Consider the following 18,375-nt stretch of genomic DNA (forward strand, 5'->3'; position numbering starts at 1 on the left):
CTTGAATAACATTAAAGTTTCCTCCTTTAACCTCAATTTCCACCTTCTACTCCCTTCACTAACATTGGAAAATTAAAAGTGAATTTGACTGGGTTGGTGGCAATGGTAGTATGAAGCAAAGAGAGGAGAATAAGAGTAAAAAATTTAGTAGTACCTTGGTGAAGCTGGGTAAATGATGGGTGGTGGTGTCACGTCAAAGCATGGGCAAGTGATTGTGACAAATATAGGCTTATTTCTTGACTATATGACTTCAGTTAAGGTACTTAAGCCCTCTAGGCTGCAGTCTCCCAACCTGTAAAATGGGGATAAAACCTCGCTTCCTGCAAGGTTTCTGTGAGGATCTAATGAGAAATGGAAGTAAGAGTTGAGTCCAGTAATCAGTTTTTAATACATATCAACTAATGTGAGGATAAGGGTAAGAATACTTGCTATCATTTATTGAATACTTATTATGTGTCCAATATTGTGCTAGTCCATTTACATATCTTTTCTCACTTAGCTTTCTTTTCTCTTATCTGCCTTTCTATAGGCAAGAGATAACTGATGGCTCAGTTATGAGGAAACGCAGTTGTGAGGAAAATGTCAGAGGGAAAATGTACCAGAAAGTTAATTCCTAATGGATCTGTCAGCCTTAAACAGAGCATGTCTGTGCTAAAATGTGTAAAATATCTGTGCTAAAACTACTCAATTGGACAAGTTTTGATAAAGTATTAACTTAATGAATAGGCATAAACAGCTTGGAGCTTTTTGGAGGGTATGTGGTAATATTAGTATTGGTGTGATGACTTTTCAAAGTTCTATGGCGTATAGAAGTCAAAAAGAAGACCCGGAAAGGGGGAAAACTCTCTCTGAAAGTTATTGGGGAAGTGTGGCTAGGAAGACTCCAAAAGGGAGAATCAGTAAGAGGCCAGGTTATTCATAGGCCTTCTAAGAATGTGTCCATGAGAAATATTTACAATGATTGGATGCCGGAATAAAGGAGAACACTGGCTCCATAAATGGTAACTTATTTTATACAAACAGGCTAATGATAAAAATAATGAAAATCTGATGGATTTTTGAGAGTTTCATTGACCAAACTGAGACAAAAGTACATAACAGCTAGATGCTCATAGTTTTAATCAGTTCACTTTGGAGTCAAGCAAAGATAGCACCTGAAATGGTAAGGGACGTTTATGCAAGGTCACAAAGATTTTTGGTGGTGCATTTGGGATATAAACCCATTTCTGTAAGAATTCTTTCAGAAGTCAAATGTTTGCTTGTCAAAAATAGCATGAACTTACTTCCAGGAAAAGTTCCTAAGAAAAAATAATTTGAGTAATGAAGAACACTGATGTAACAGTTAATTTAAGAACCCAGAAATAGAGGTAAAGAGTAAAGCAATTATGGGTTAAGAGTCTGCATAGGCAGAAGGAGCGGAGTGGCTGCTGCTCAATGGCGGAAAAGCCGCCGGTGTTCTGACCGCTTCGTCCCCCTAGCAGTTGCGGGGGAGTTTCCTGCCGGCGCGGCTGGAGTCTCTGTTTCTCAGGGTTCGGTGGCTGGAAGATGCTCCAGAGAGACGAGGCTGCGGCGGAGGAGGTGGCGGCGGCCGAATCGGCAACGGCGCTAGGGTGGAGAGAAGGCGGCAGCGGCGGCGGCGTGCGGGGCCCAACGGTGTAAACAGCCCCGGAGGCGGCGGAGGCGGTGGCCAAGACCCCGAGGGGGAAGCGGCGGCCGAGCCAGGGTCGCGCCTCCTTTGGAAGCCTGGGCTGAGTGCAGCAGAGGGGTTCTGCGGCGGGCGCGAGCGGACGCCCTAGACCTCGCCTCCCTCCCTCGCCCCAGGTAAGGCCGCTGGGCGCCCCGCCGCAGGGGGAACGGCTCGCGGGCACCGCCGAGGCCCCGGACCGTTTTCGGGGTGCCGCCGAGCTGCGGCCGGGACCTCTCCCCGCTTAATCCTTGCCTCTTTCCCTCGGCCGCGGAGCCCAGAGGAGCGGGACGCCGGGCCTGGCTCCTGGCTAGGCCCCTTCCCCAGCCGCCGCCTCCGCGCTCGGCCGAGGCTGGGAGAGGCTCGGGGCAGGGAATTTTAGTTTGCTCCAAAGCCTGGAAGTAAACTGCTTGTCCCTGTTCTCTGCGAGCATCTCTTTCACCTGAAAGCACTGGGGCTACTCCAGGCGGTAACTCGTCCCTTCCTGGTGCATGCCCGTTTGAAAACACTACCTTTTGCCATTTGTTTCCTCATTAGCTTCTGCCTTCCTCTGCGCTCCATTTCACTTCTTCGTTAAATCTTCTTTCTCGCTCTTCTGTCTACGCGTCTCACCACCTCCTTCCTCCTTAGCGACTTTATTTAAATCGTTTCTCTTTTTCTTCTCAGGAGACTCCGGTCTTCTCTTCCCTGTCTTCCCCAGCAGTCCTTTTCGGATGTCATTCTTTTTAGTGAAGTTCTTAAATCAAACTGCTATCGTCAGTATCCCAAAGCTACCAGAAGCCCATTAAGAATAGACTCACCAGCTTTAAGTGGCAGATCAGTTTCTGATTTCACCGAGCCTAACATCCTTTTTAAAAAATTGTATTATTAAATGTAGAGTGTGGAAATAGCCCTGAAGTTATTTTTAAAATGAAGGGCTCAATGAGTGTTGGAAATAGTTATTTCATTTTTTCAAGTTGCATGACCTCTAATGTCAGATTGAGCAGATCTAGAACATTTTTGCCCATCTTGTCTGGCAGAATGCTTCTTAAGCGTTTTGATAGCGGCTCACATTCATCACTATTCAAGTTGGCTTAAAAACAGTTTGAAAACTTTAGAAAAAAGACATTATGAGAACAACTAGGAAGCTGTTTTGATGAAGTCACTGTTAAATACCTTTTAAAATAGGCTTCACATGTTTAATGTATCAAAATAAAGTTGGCGGGGTTCTTGTAAAAAGGATTATTTAGGAATTTGAGTAGTCTTAAGAGTTATGTAGCTATTTTGGGAAAAACATTCTTTTTCTGTTAACAAACGTTTACAACTCCTGTAATGTGAGGATTACCGAGGTTTACTGTGGGATTAACACAGGAACTCATTTTATTTGAGCTACTACATGGATGTAGAAGTGGTAAATTGCTCAGGTTAGCGTAAATCAGTATGTAGAAGAAAACAAAAAAAAGAGTCTGCATAAATTCCCCTGGAAGGGGGGGATATGGTCAGAGATGGCAATTTGAAAACAGTGAATCACCAAAAGTAAAAGTAAATTACAAGCTGTTTTGGGGGTCTTCACGAGAGATTTTATAGATTGAACAACAACAGCAGCAAGGATAAAATATAGCGCTGTCATGTAGACTGCAGCCTGAAAAGAAAGCATCGCAGAAAAGCCACATCATCCTGAATTAATATTTCCGTGCATTTGAACAGATTGGAGAGCAGTAAAGTTGCTTTAAGAGCGAGTGATTTAAGTCAGCCAGCTTGTGAATAATACAAGATATTTTTGCATTTACATTAACTTATGTCCATAAATAACGAACTTTAACAATGAACAAAATCCATAATCCTGATAATGCTAAGAAAACTGGAAAGATACCTTTACCTTGAAAAGACAGGATAAAGAAGACAGCATAGAAATTTAGGGAGATTGCAGTTTTGGAAAAATTATATTAACATTTATTAGCTGCTACAGCTTTGAAATGTGATGATTTAAAGAAAGAAGTAGACTGTTGATTTCTAAAAGGTAATGTGTTGGCTGAAAGAGAAGAGAATCTTGTTGAGACCTAAAGTGTTCTTTTAAGGGTATATTTCAATGTCATTTCAAAAAATAAACACATTTCCCATAACAAAACAGTGAGGTTAATGGAATAATGCAGGTGAAAGCTTTTTGGCCCAAAGGAGTTCCATCCTTTGGAACAAAGTTTTATTGTTGAACACACCATGACCCGGGCCTGTGAGTGCCAGCACAGTGGCTGTTTTTACAAGATCTGGTACAATATTCACAGTAGTTCTGGCCTTAGCGCTAGGCAAGGATCATTCTTTTTGTATCTTCCTGATTGCTTCCTCTACAGAAATGGGATAATCCCTCCTCTTCTAAACTGGAAAGTAGTTTCTTCCCTCAATAAAACTAGTTTCTTCTCCAGGTTGAGCTTTTCCAACTCCTGGAGGTCTAAAATGAATGATATGAAACATACTATATTTGCATCTATTTTTATTTAAGAGTTATCTAAGGAGATTTATCTAATTAAATAGGAATTTCCTAACAGATGCCAAAATAAACAATCAACAAGTTTTCTTTAGAGATCATATATATTATATAACAAGATCCACCTAAGAGTTAAAATATAAGTAGGTATACAATTTAACTATTTGCAGATAATTTTTCTTCTTACCACTGAAGCAATAAGCAGGTGGTAGTACAGTTTGGGGAAAACAATATTTCTGGCTTTTGTTTTATTTTAATTTGTGATATTCATGAGATCTTTTGCGAATCTTTTGGGTATATAGTAAAATTAATGGGTTTTTAACTTTGTATTGACTCGTATTTTTGTAGGTTTAAAATTTTTCTTCTGGCTTTAACTTATACTATCTCCTTTTACTTTTTCATTTAGAAATAATGTATTTTTCTCAGAATTGCAATCTCAGTGCAGTCCTCTACTTTTCTATTTGTTGGACGTTCTCTTAGACGTCTACATTTTTGTCTAGTTAGTACATTTCTAGTTTTTTATACAATTGATAAGAACTCTTTAATCTTACGAATTCTTTATATTTTCTCTTTGGAGACAAGACTTATAGGGATTTCCTTGGGCTTAAACTAGAAAGAAAAACGAATTTGCATATGAAATGTTGAAGGCTTTGTTACAAAGTGGGTTAACATTATATGTATGTTTGAAATAAACTACTTCAACCAGAGCACCTAGCTGTTAACCTCCAGATTAATATCTATCATAAAATATGTGCATGCTTCCAACACATGGCATTGCCTCCTATCACTGCATGTCCAGGAGAAATTGTTTTGTCTTGTAGCAAAAGGCATTAGCTCTTTGCACATTTTTTTTTTTTTTTTAATGACAGCTATCCAAAAATCAAGCTGAACCCTTGTATATGAGGACAGAAAAGGACAATTTTTGGACAGGTCTAATATCCAGTTGTACCTTTCAGTCACTTAGAGAGAAGGCTTAGACCCCTGAAGCCCAAAGTCACAGGTTTTTTAGGATTATGGTGGTATATACCTCCAGTTTATAGAAAAAAAATGCGTTGTAGAAAGTCCAAGTTAAATTAGGACTAAAATCCAAGTTAAATCTATAACTAAGGTTTTACTGCCCCAAATACTTGTAAACTCTAGGTTACTGCTCTGTTGTCCATTTCATCAGTTGCAAAATATTCAAGTTAGTCTTTCAATGCTAACAAGAACATAAAAATGCATTATATCTAAAAGCAGAACATGATTGCCAAGCCAGATCTGCGCATTACCTGAGAGTTTGGGGGGCCACCCAAGCGGCATCTACTTGTTTGCTACTGACCTTCAGTTAGACTTGCTCAAGAAGTGTTACAATGTAATAACATACACCCTTATGTACTCTTGAGTTTATTGAAAACACACAGCAAATGTGCACACACACACACATACACACCAGCACACCAGCACGCACCTACTCTAGAGCCTAGAATTTTAAGAGTCAGAACTTTTTACTTGCTTCTGGATTAAGATGGACCCTGTATTTCCTCAGCATGCTAATTAGAAACTCTATAAACAATTCAAAACCAGCTTCTTAAAATTCTGTTTTAAAAAAATTGATGTTAAATAGTATCCTCAGAGAGTTCTACTCTGACTTTTCAAATTGTTTTTTTCTCCCTTCATGGGATAAACAGTTAGGGTTTGTTTTTTTATCTCATTGTAAAAAATTCTATCTTAAAAGCTGATTTATTATTTCTTCCTTAGCGTGGATGACATGGGAACAAAGATGATATTTCATCAGTCTTGTTTTTGTTTAAGTTGAAAGGTTATATATTTCTACTATCTACTGCAATAATGCTAAATATTTTTATAGTGCTTGTAAATCTTATGACATTATTTTTTTAGTTTGTATTTAAGGCATTTACTCAAAAGGGACCATATGCCTCAGTTCACGTTACTCTATCATCAGTGTGTACGGTCACTCTATTTTCTAATACTTTTAGATTGGTTTTGGCCCCGACGTTCCTCTGCCAGATTTATTTCCTTTATTTTCCCCTATATAGCACCATTTGGGCCATTTAATATGTAATTTCCCAACTCACCTTTCATAGTTATTTTAAACATGTGTATATATTTGAAACACCGAATTGTTTTGTATTTTCTAATTTTTGCAAAAGTAGTATCGACTAAAAATCACATCCTATTCTTTTATTTTTTCTACACAAAATTATTGTTTTAAAATTTGTCTGTGTTGCTCCATGGAAATGATTGCTTTTGGCCACTGTCTAATATTCCACCATATGTTAATACCATGTTTTGCTTATCCGTTACCCTGGTGATACATACTTAGGCTATTTTCAACACTTTATGTCCACCATAAAGCATTAATACACTCTTTCCACATGTCCCCTTGAGTAACAGTGCAGCCGTGGAATGGCTGAGGTAGAAGTCATATATATGCCTTATTTCACAGATTCCTCCCCAGAATAGCTGTACCATTTTCCCCTCACCAGCAATACTTGGAATTTCTCTCTTGCCATATCCTTTGTCACCACACGCTGTTAATCTGCATTTTTTAAAATTAATTAATTAATTTGTTTTGGGCTGCATTGGGTCTTCGTTGCTACACTCAGGCTCTCTCTAGTTGCAGCGAGAGGGGTCTACTCTTCGTTGCGGTGCGCAGGCTTCTCATTGCAGTGGCTTCTCTTGTTGCGGAGCACAGGCTCTAGGCACGCGGGCTCAGTAGTTGTGGCTCCCAGGCTCTAGAGCGCAGGCTCAGTAGTTGTGGTGCGCAGGCGTAGTTGCTCCACGGCATAATTTGCATTTTAACTTCTGGAAATTTGGCATGTGTGGATTCATAGGAAGTAAGGTGTTTTAATTCTGCATTGCTCTGATTCTAGAAAAGTTAGGTCTTCATATACTTTCTTGCTATTCATGTTTTCCATTCTATGAATTGCCTATCATGACCTTCGCTCATTTTTCTATTGAGTATTCTGTGTCTTTAGAGATGTAGAAGTTTTTGTATTCAGATGTTGAGTCCTTTATTGGGTTTTAGATAATGTATATGTCCTCTACCCATCAACTGTTTTTCAGTCTGACTTTGGTATCCTTTATTGTACATAAAATTCTAATTTTTTATTAAAGTATAATTGATTTACAATATTATGTTAATTTCAGGTGTACAACATGGTGATTCAATATTTTTATAGATTATGCTCCATTGAAAGTTATTATAAAATATTGGCTATATTCCCCATGCCCTACAATATATCCTTGTATCTCGTTTATTTTATACATAGTTGTCTGCACTTCCTAATTCCCAGTCTGTATCTTGCCCCTCTTGCTTCCCTCTTCCCACTGGTAACCACTAGATTGTTTTCTATATCTGTGAATCTGTTTCTGTTTTGTTGTATTCATTCATTTGTCTTATTTTTTACATTCTACTTATAAGTGATATCATTACAGTATTTGTCTTTGTCTGACTTATTTCACTAAGCATAATACCCTCCAGGTCCATCTATGTTGTTGCAAATGGCACAATTTAATCATTTTTTATGGCTGAGCAGTGTTCCATTGTGTATACATGGCACGTATTCTTTGTTCATTCATCTGTTGATGGACACTTAGGTTGCTTCCATATCTTGGCTATTGTAAACAATGCTGTTATAAACACTGGATGTGGGTGCATGCATCTTTTCAAATCAGTGTTTTTGTATTCTTCAGATATGTACCCAGGAGTGGAATTACTGGATTATATGGTTGTTCTGTTTTTGTTTTTTTGTGGTTTTTTTTTTGTGGTACGCGGGCCTCTCACTGTTGTGGCCCCTCCCGCTGCGGAGCACAGGCTCCGGGCGCGCAGGCCCAGCGGCCATGGCTCACGGGCCCAGCCGCTCCGCGGTATGTGGGATTCTCCCGGAGCGGGGCACGAACCCGTGTCCCCTGCATCGGCAGGCGGACTCTCAACCACTGCGCCACCGTGGAAGCCCCTGTTTTTGTTTTTATTAACATCTTTATTGGAGTATAGTTGCTTTACAATGGTGTGTTAGTTTCTGCTTTATAACAAAGTGAGTCAGCTATACATATACATATGTCCCCATATCTTCTTCCTCTTGTGTCTCCCTTGCACCCTCCCTACCCCACCCCTCTAGTGGCTACATCAGTTAACATCCCCACCAACAGTGTACCAGGGTTCCCTTTTCTCCACATCCTCGCCAAGGCTTGTTAGTTTTGTTCTTTTTTATCATAGCCATTCTGACATGTGTGAGGTGATCTCTCATTGTTGTTTTGATTTGCATTTCCCTGATGGCTAGTGAAGTTGAGCATCTTTTCATATGCCTGTTGGCCATCTGTATGTTTTCTTTGGAAAAATGTCTATTCAGCTCTTCTGCCCATTTTTTTAAATCAGATTTTTTTATATTAATAAATTTATAATTTTAATATAATTAAATTCATCATCTTTGCTTCATACAATGTATGCGTCTTTATTTTTCAAAGATCTATTTCATCTCTTACCCTGAAATCACAAATATATTCCCTTGCAATTTCTTTTACTCTCTCTAGATTTTATTTTTCACATTTAAATATTAAAACTATTGTATTTTAGTTTTGTACATTAGGTGGAATTATATAACATAATGGTTAATAGAATGATTTCTGTGGGGTTTAAGTTCCAGCTCCACCATGTACTTCTTAGGCTAGTCATTTTATCTCTCATACCTCAGTTTTTCCACCTGTAAAATGAGGATAATAGTTTATGCCTTGTGGATTTTTTTGTGAAGATTAGGTGAGCTATATAGGACTGGGTACAACATAAGTGATATCACTAGGTTAAGATCCAGTCTCATATCTCTTTTGAAAATGAGACTGTTTCCCCAAAAGCTGTAATTCAACTTCCTCCATTGGACTATGATTCCATCTCTTTCATGTGCCAACTTTCTATCTGTATACAGCTCTATTTCTAGGCCACCTGTTTGATTTGTTTTCTTGTTTGCTGTTTCTTCCAAGGGCATCACACAGTTCTTATCTATCATGACTTCCCAATATATCTTAATGTATAGGGCACATTCTCCATTTTGAGCTTATTTTTCAAAACTACCTTAGCTGTATGGAGAACTTTATTCTTCCAGGTACATTTTATTTTACTTTATTTTATTTTAATTTTTTTATAGGAGATAGAGCAATGTGCTCTTTTTTTTTTTTGGCTGCATTGGGTCTTCATTGCTGCGTGTGAGCTTTGTCTAGTTGCAGCGAGGGGTGGGGCAGGAGGCTACTCCTTGTTGTGGTGCACAGGCTTCTCATTGCAGTGGCTTCCTTTGTTGTGGAGCACAGGCTCCAGGCTCGTGGGCTTCAGTAGTTGTGGCTCGTGGGCTCTAGAGTGCAGGCTCGGCAGTTGTGGCGCACCAGCTTAGTTGCTCCGTGGCATGTGGGATCTTCCTGGACCAGGGATTGAACCCGTGTTCCCTCCATTGGCAGGCGGATTCTCAACCACTGCGCCACCAGGGAAGTCCCCCAGATGCATTTTAGAATCACTTTTTTATGCTGTCCCTCAAAAAAAAAAAAAAGAGCTTGGCCTTTTATTACAGTTGCATTTAATTTTATAGATTAATATAAGGACATTTATATTATTATAGTAAGTCATCTCATCCATACCTGTGATATAAATTTCTTTTACTCATGTGTCCTCTAATAAAGTTTTCATTATGAAGATTTTCTGCATAATTTATTAGGTGAAACCCCATACTCTCTATAGGTTTTGTTACTATGGTAAATTCATCTTGTATTGTATCTAGATATTGATGCTATGGAGGAACACAATTGATTTTGGTGTATTAATTTTTTTCCAGCCCCTATGTTGAGCTCTTTTCTTAGATTTAATAGCTTATTGATTTTCCTGTGTTTCCAATGAAATACATAATCAAAACAATCTATAAATATGACATTTTTATCTATATTCTTCTAAACCTTCTCTCTCTTTCTATTTCTCTCAATACACAGCTCCAAAAAGGTCAGTTCCAATAGACCAGGAATGTTAGAAATCTTTATCTCAATTCTCTCCTTAAAGGAAATGCTAATTTTTAAAAAAAATTAGTAGTATAATAATTTTTGTTAGTGTATACATGTGCCATGTATTTTTGGTATATAGCCTTTATCAAGGAAAGATAGTTATTATTTGGATCTAGTTTTATAAAATTTACCCTACCCAATAGATTTTGAACCTCATGGGATGCTTTTTATCTCTTCTATCTAAAAAGAATGATGATATGATTTTCTCCTTTTATTTAACTAATACAGTGAATCACATGATTTGACTGGCTGATACTGAACCAACCTTGCATTCTCAAGGATAAACCCACTTGACCAAATCGTATTATAGTATAGATTAGCTTTCGCTGTATTACAAACCACCTCAAAACTTAGTGGCTTAGGGAGATCAGCTTGGTGCTTTGTGACCACCTAGAGGGGTGGGATAGGGAGGGTGGGAGGGAGGGAGACACAGGAGGGAAGAGATGTGGGAACATATGTATATGTATAACTGATTCACTTTGTTATAAAGCAGAAACTAACACACCATTGTAAAGAAATTATACTCCAATAAAGATATAAAAAACAAAACAACAGCAACAAAAAACTTAGTGGCTTAAAATAGCAATTACTTGGCAATTTGGGACTGGATTCATCTGGGTAGTGTTTTACTTTTGGTTTTATCTGGGCTCCTTCATGCAGTTTTAGTCAACTGATGGATCAGCTGAGTGAGAGCTTGTCTGAGACAGCCTCGCTCACAGGTTTGGTGGTTGGCATGGACAGTGGGAGCACCTGGTCTACTTGTCTTCAGAACCTAGTGGGCTAGTCCTTGGCAACTGAGCCATCAAGCTCTTTTGCTATTGTCTCATCATGTGGGTTGAGTATGCCAAAGCCCAGTCCTGCTGAAGTGGTGACTCAGGAATGAGGGTGTCAGAAGGGGATTGTACCATAATTTTTGAAACATCCTATCACAGTGTTTTTAATATACCTTAAAACTCTGTGGAATAATATTGTATTTAGGTTTTTGACTTATATTTTTAATAAGGAAAATTTGATTGTAATGTTTTTTTATATTGCCCCTGTTTGGTATAATATTCTTCTTGCACCTCTAGCCCCATTATTCTAGCTTGGAGTACTTAAAATGTATTGAAGGGGATAGAAATGAGTATTGCATCTTAAATAAAATAGTCTTGGACAAGTGGTTCCCACTTATCGCTGAGGTTGTTCAAAAGGCTGCACTCTCACAGTGGACTATTGAACCCTTATGCACACCAAGCATTACATCTCACTTATACCTTTCTAGCATTCTTGTGCTGGTTCCTTGATTTTAATTTAAAAAGTAATAAGTCCTTGAAAAAATACAAAGTAAGAAGCAAAAACCCTCCATCGCCCTAGTCTCTTTCCCTCACAGGGGAAGCAACTATAAAGTTAAGATGTCAATTAAAAAATATTTACAAGATGAAAATGATTCTTAAAAGTCCTTGGGGGCATTTAATCATTGAAGGGTATGCTGAAGAAGGTAAGTAACAGTTTGACCTCCAATCCAGAGACTATTGGCAATAAGTGTAAACAGTGCTCTAACAACATGGCCTAATAGAACTAAAGAAAAAGCTAGGATTAGGATTATTGGGCCCGAATTCACATTGTTCCTAATGAAGAACCTTAAAATCATGAAATATTGACTGATCTCTAATTCTAAGTCATTCCAGAATGCTATTTTCTATGTCGAGGAGTGGAGTTTGAGAGAGAAATAAGAAGGAATAAAGTCCAATTTGGTTTTAAAGAATCACGGAGAAATGAAGATTGTTTCTTTCATAATTTCCCTGTAGATAGAGCTCTTCTATGACTGGCTGTTTCACTAAAGCAGGGAAATACAGGGTGTTATCCAGAAAATCATATCAGTTTACTTCAAGTCAGTCCTCTTCTGGGCAAACACATCTTTAACTTCATTTGTATTATATAGTATTTTAAATTATGAATTGTTTTGTCTTCTCAGGTCAGTTTCTTTTAGCCACGTGGGTTTGTTCTCTGTTTATTCCTTCCTCCTTCCCTCTCTTCCTTCTTCTCTCCTGTACTCCCTTTTTTATTTGTGAATTGGAAAGACGATTTCCTTATATATGCTAAACTATGCAATAGCAAAACCCCAAAATATAACGAACTGTGGGACTCGAGGGACATTGTTCCAGCTAATGATTAAGAACTCTCCAGACAATAGGGGCTTCTTAGACAATGGGTGAATTTCCAGGATGTCCGGCCCCCTTCCGAGAAGGAGGGAGATAACAAAATGTAAAAAAGGTGTCTGTCAAAGACCAATCAGGCAGCTGGGGACAAGTTCCCTCTCTGGTCCGAGCCTAAGCCGGGACCAATCAGCAGGAGAACACAACCAAATCTATAATTTACATACGGGGAAGTGGGAACCTATAAAACTGACATATTCGCGCCCAAAAGGGTTCCTTCTTCGACCTCCTGCGTGAGGACCAAGGAACCCCGGTGCACCGGCCTTCAATAAACCTCTTGCGTTTTGCATCGACTTCCGACTCTTGTTGTTTCCTGGGCGAGTCGAAACTCCTAGGAGACCGCGCAGGTCTAACATTTGGGGGCTCGTCCGGGATTCCACTCGCCCCGGACCACAAGAACATCGGGAGTTGGAGGTACCAGGTAAGCTCGAGCTTGATTGTCTGTTTGTCCCTTGTTCTTTGTGGGCCATTATCGGAGGAAAGCCGTAAGAATCGGCTTATTATGGAATCTGTATCGGACCTCTGGCTAGGCAGACGTGCTAATAGCCGGCGTCCATGAGCCCTAGGGGACGCCCTGGTGGCTCATCTGGAAGGAGAGGCAAACTCTGTCTCCCCTTCACTCGGTTTCGGCAGTTCCCTTGGTGATAACTGCCATCTGAAGAAGTTTCGGTTTTGAAGCGAGCTCGCGGTGGCCCATACGTATATGTGTTTCGTGGAGTTTTAACTGTTTCTGTATTGTGGTCTATTCTTCTTCTCTGACGGACGACAATGGGACAAACTATGACGACTTCTCTTTCCCTTACCCTAAGCTATTGGACCGAAGTTCGGGCCAGAGCCCATAATTTTTCGGTAGAGGTAAAGAAAGGAAAGTGGCAGACTTTGTGTGCCTCTGAATGGCCAACATTTCAGATAGGATGGCCCCCCGAAGGATCCTTTTTATTAGACAAGATTAAGCTGCTGAAGTCTAAGATATTTAATATAGATCCCCACGGACATCCAGACCAAGTACCATATGTCTTGGTCTGGGAAGATTTAATTCTCTCCCCACCTCCGTGGGTCCGGCCCTTTGTTTCCTCAACAGGTACGTCCGCTCATACATCAGCAGCGTCGGAAATATTAGCCTTAAAGAAAAACCCCAACACGGAGAAGCTACCCGACGCCCCGGATCTACCGAAGGCGATTTATCCTGACCCGCAGTCCGATTTGCTTCTTTTGGATTCCCCACCCCCTTATCCTCCGGCCCCGAATCCCCTGCCACCTAGAGGACCCCCAGCTCCACTGCCCTCGGCACCAAGGGAACCATCCATGATGGAAGAAGAAAGGGGTCCCTCAGTGGGCACTAGGAGCCGGAGGGCTATCTCCCCGGACTCCACTGCCCTACCTCTTAGAGAATATGGCCCCCCCGATGGCCAAGGGAATAGACCTCTCCAATATTGGCCCTTTTCCTCTGTAGATCTTTATAATTGGAAAATGCATAACCCAACTTTTCCCGAAAATCCACAGGCCCTTACCGCTTTAATAGAATCTCTTGTTTTCTCCCACCAGCCCACATGGGATGATTGTCAGCAGCTGCTCCAGACTCTCCTAACGACTGAGGAGAGGCAACGGGTTCTTTTAGAAGCCAGAAAAAATGTATTAGGCGCCAATGGGCAACCTACCCAGCTGCCTAACGAGATTGATGCTGGTTTCCCACTCGTCAGGCCAAACTGGGATTTCAATGCCCCGGAAGGTAGGGAGCGCCTGAAAATGTATCACCAGGCTCTGGTGGCGGGTCTCCATGGAGCGGCCAGACGGCCCACTAATTTGGCTAAGGTAAGGGAAGTAACTCAGGGGCCCCAGGAATCGCCAACTGTGTTCCTGGAACGTTTAATGGAAGCCTTTAGACGCTTTACCCCTTATGATCCAACTTCGGAGGGACATAGGGCTACTATAGCAATGGCTTTCATAGATCAAGCGGCCCCTGATATTAAGAAGAAATTACAGAGGCTAGATGGCTTGCAGGGATTTTCGTTTCAGGAGTTAGTAAAAGAGGCAGATAAAGTATATAACAAAAGAGAAACAGAGGAAGAGAAGGAAGAAAGAAAGCAGAAAGAGCAGGAAGCCCGTGAAATAAGACGGGATAAGAGACAGGAGAGGAATTTAAGTAAGATACTGGCCACTGTGGTTGGAGGAAGAAATATAGGGGATAGAAATAGGCAGGAAGGGCGAACGGCAGACAGAAGGCGGCCATTAGACAAGGACCAATGTGCCTACTGTAAAGAAAAAGGACATTGGGCGAGAGAATGCCCTAAGAAAAAGAATGGAGGAAGGCCAACCAAAAACAAAATCTTAACATTGAAAGAAGAAGACTACGAAAGTCAGGGCTCGAACCCTCTCCCCGAGCCCCGGGTAACTCTTAAAGTGGAGGGGGAACCTGTTCAGTTTTTGGTAGATACCGGAGCCCAGCACTCCGTCCTTCTCCACTCAGAAGGTCCTATCTCAGCTAAAAGGTCATGGGTACAAGGAGCCACTGGGAATAAACAATATTCATGGACCACACGAAGGACAGTAGATCTTGGGATTGGACGAGTAACCCATTCATTTTTGATTATTCCGGAATGCCCCTATCCTTTGCTGGGAAGAGATTTACTCTCCAAAGTAGGGGCTCAAATCCACTTTCAGCCAGAAGGTCCCACCATAACTGATAATAAGGGAAGGTTACTTCAAATATTGACTATGAAATTAGAAGATGAATATAAATTATACGAGCAGCCTTCATCCTCACGAGTTAATGTTACTGATTGGGTAACTCGGTTCCCTCAAGCCTGGGCAGAAACTGCCGGAATGGGGATGGCCAAAAATCGGTCCCCGGTGCTAGTGGAACTCAAGGCAACTGCCACCCCAATAACGGTCCGTCAATACCCCATGAGTAGAGAAGCCAAAGACGGTATCCGTCCCCATATACAGAGGCTACTAGACTTGGGCATCTTAATAAGATGTCAATCAGCATGGAACACCCCTCTCCTGCCGGTAAAGAAACCAGGAACAAATGATTATCGGCCGGTGCAGGATCTACGAGAGGTAAACAAACGGGTGGCAGACCTCCACCCCACAGTTCCAAACCCTTACAACCTCCTGAGCACTCTTCCACCTCAACATATGTGGTATACTGTTTTGGACCTTAAAGATGCTTTTTTCTGTTTAAGACTCTCTCCCCTGAGCCAACCCTACTTTGCCTTCGAATGGAAAGATCCAGCATCGGGAATGTCTGGTCAGCTGACATGGACATGGCTACCTCAGGGATTTAAGAACTCCCCGACCATCTTTGATGAAGCCCTCCATCAGGATTTGGCATTATATAGAGAATCAAATCCCCAGGTAACATTACTCCAATACGTTGATGATATTTTATTAGCTGCTGAGACCCAAGAAGATTGTATCAAGGGTACTGAAAAACTGTTAACGGAACTTGGAACCCTGGGATATAGAGCCTCAGCCAAGAAAGCACAAATATGCCAACAACAGGTCAGTTACCTGGGGTATCTATTAAAAGGGGGGCAAAGATGGCTCACGGAGAGCAGAAAGGATACGGTGGCCCAAATTCCGGCTCCCAAAAACGCCAGGCAGGTTAGAGAATTTTTGGGGACGGCCGGATTCTGTAGACTATGGATTCCAGGGTTTGCTGAGCTGGCAGCCCCATTGTACCCCCTAACCAAAAACAGCACTCTTTTCGTTTGGGGCGATACGGAACAACGGGCTTTTGACCAAATCAAACGAGCTTTACTTTCAGCTCCAGCCCTAGGACTGCCAGATGTAACCAAACCTTTTCATTTATATGTGGCCGAAAATAAGGGCATTGCAAAAGGAGTATTGACTCAGAAATTGGGTCCCTGGAATCGCCCAGTTGCTTATTTGTCAAAAAAATTGGACCCTGTGGCATCAGGATGGCCCACCTGTTTAAAGATAATCGCTGCAGTGGCCGTTCTAGTCAAAGATGCTGACAAACTAACTTTAGGACAAAATCTAACGATAACAGCTCTTCATGCCCTGGAAAACGTAGTCCGTCAACCACCGGATAGGTGGCTAACTAATGCCAGGATGACCCACTACCAAACCCTGTTGCTAAACTCAGATCGCATCAAGTTTGCTCCAGCCACAGGACTCAATCCAGCCACCTTGCTACCTGATCCTGACTTGGAAGGCTCCACCATCATACATGATTGTCAGGAAGTACTAGCCGCAGCACACGGCAGTAGGCCAGATCTGATGGACCTGCCCCTCCCTGATGCTGATTTCACCTGGTTCACGGATGGGAGCAGTTTCCTGGAGGAAGGTAAGCGTCGAACTGGGGCAGCCGTGGTAGATGGAAAACAAGTCATATGGGCAGCGGCGCTACCACAAGGGACCTCAGCCCAACGAGCTGAATTAATTGCCCTGACGAGGGCATTAGAGATGGCAGAGAACAAAAAAGTAAACATCTACACAGACAGTAGATATGCGTTTGCTACCGCTCATATCCACGGTGCCATTTACCAACAGAGAGGGCTACTAACTTCAGGTGGCAAAGAAATTAAAAACAAAGACGAAATCGTGGCTTTGTTGACTGCACTCATGCTTCCTACTAAAGTCAGTATCATCCACTGCCCTGGACATCAAAAAGGAAATACCCCAATAATTAGGGGAAATAATATGGCTGACCAAGTGGCCCGAGAAATAGCATCGGGAGAAGTCATTTTAGGACTGTCAGATAAAGTTCCTGAAAAACCAGGCCGCGATGAAGAAATCATCCCGGCCACAACAAAAGGAACTTTGTCCCCTCAGCAAGCAGAATCCATGTTACAACAGATGCACAGATGGACACATTTGGGGACTAAAAAGATGGTAGCCTTGTTACAAAAAGCCGGGTACGAAACCCCTGGAATGACAAAATTAGCTGAATAAATTGTGCAGGAATGCGTCCCATGTCAACAGATAAATGCTCACAAAGGGAAACTTGAAACTGGAAAGAGACTCAGGGGGGACCGCCCAGGAACTTACTGGGAAGTGGACTTTACCAAAGTGCGTCCTGGAAGGTACGGTAATAAATACCTTTTAGTTTTTGTAGACACTTTTTCAGGATGGATAGAGGCTTTCCCAACAAAGAAAGAAACAGCTGCTGTAGTAGCCAAGAAGATTTTAGAAGAAATTTTTCCTCGATTTGGAGCATCAAAGGTAATAGGGTCTGATAATGGTCCAGGCTTCGTCGCCCAGGTAAGTCAGGATGTGGCCAGATATTTGGGGACTGATTGGAAATTACATTGTGCCTATAGACCCCAAAGTTTAGGTCAGCTAGAAAGAATGAATAGGACTCTAAAAGAGACCCTAACTAAATTGTCCTTGGAGACTGGCGGTACCGATTGGACGGTGCTCCTTCCTTTGGCCCTATTCCGGGTTAGAAATACACCTTCCCGATACCATCTTACTCCTTTTGAAATATTATATGGTGCCCCGCCTCCCCTCCTCACTTTAGGAAAAGAAATAAAACCTGATTGTCAAAATAACACTGACTTATATGCTAGGCTACTGGGACTCCAATTGGTCCAGAAAGAAATATGGTCCCAACTCGCCAAGGCCTACCAACCGGGAACACCGGGAGAAACTCATCCTTTCCAAGTCGGAAAGGATACGTCCGTCGGCATCGAACCCAGACGTTGGAACCTCGATGGAAAGGACCATACACCGTCCTCCTCACCACCCCAATGACCATAAAAGTGGACGGCATCGCTGCCTGGATCCATGCTTCACATGTGAAGGCTGCACCAGCGACGGCATCATCAGGATGGCGGGCCCAAAGAACCGACAACCCGCTCAAACTCAAGCTTCTCCGAACCTAAGACTTATAATTTTGGTTTTACTGCCTTTACTGACTGTAAGTGATTTTAGCCCTCATCTCCCCCAACGTTTAACTTGGCAGGTAATTTCTCAGACTGGAGATGTAACCTGGTCCATTAGTCATACTGCACCCCCCTGGACCTGGTGGC

At 41.6% G+C, this 18,375-nt stretch overlaps 1 protein-coding gene across 1 annotated transcript in view; it reads left to right on the plus strand.

Moving 5' to 3' along the window:
- LOC115850272 (uncharacterized) overlaps nt 1–18,052 on the plus strand; it is a 49,147-nt gene extending 31,095 nt beyond the window's left edge. The window contains exon 6 of the mRNA XM_070046457.1: nt 13,922–18,052. Within this exon, the coding sequence (XP_069902558.1) occupies nt 13,922–17,296 (3,375 nt within the window). The 3' untranslated portion in view covers nt 17,297–18,052. The remainder of the gene's footprint in view (nt 1–13,921) is intronic.
- Nucleotides 18,053–18,375: the final 323 nt, after the last annotated feature.

Source organism: Globicephala melas, chromosome 10 (genome assembly GCF_963455315.2).
Source record: "Globicephala melas chromosome 10, mGloMel1.2, whole genome shotgun sequence".
NCBI lineage: Eukaryota > Metazoa > Chordata > Mammalia > Artiodactyla > Delphinidae > Globicephala > Globicephala melas.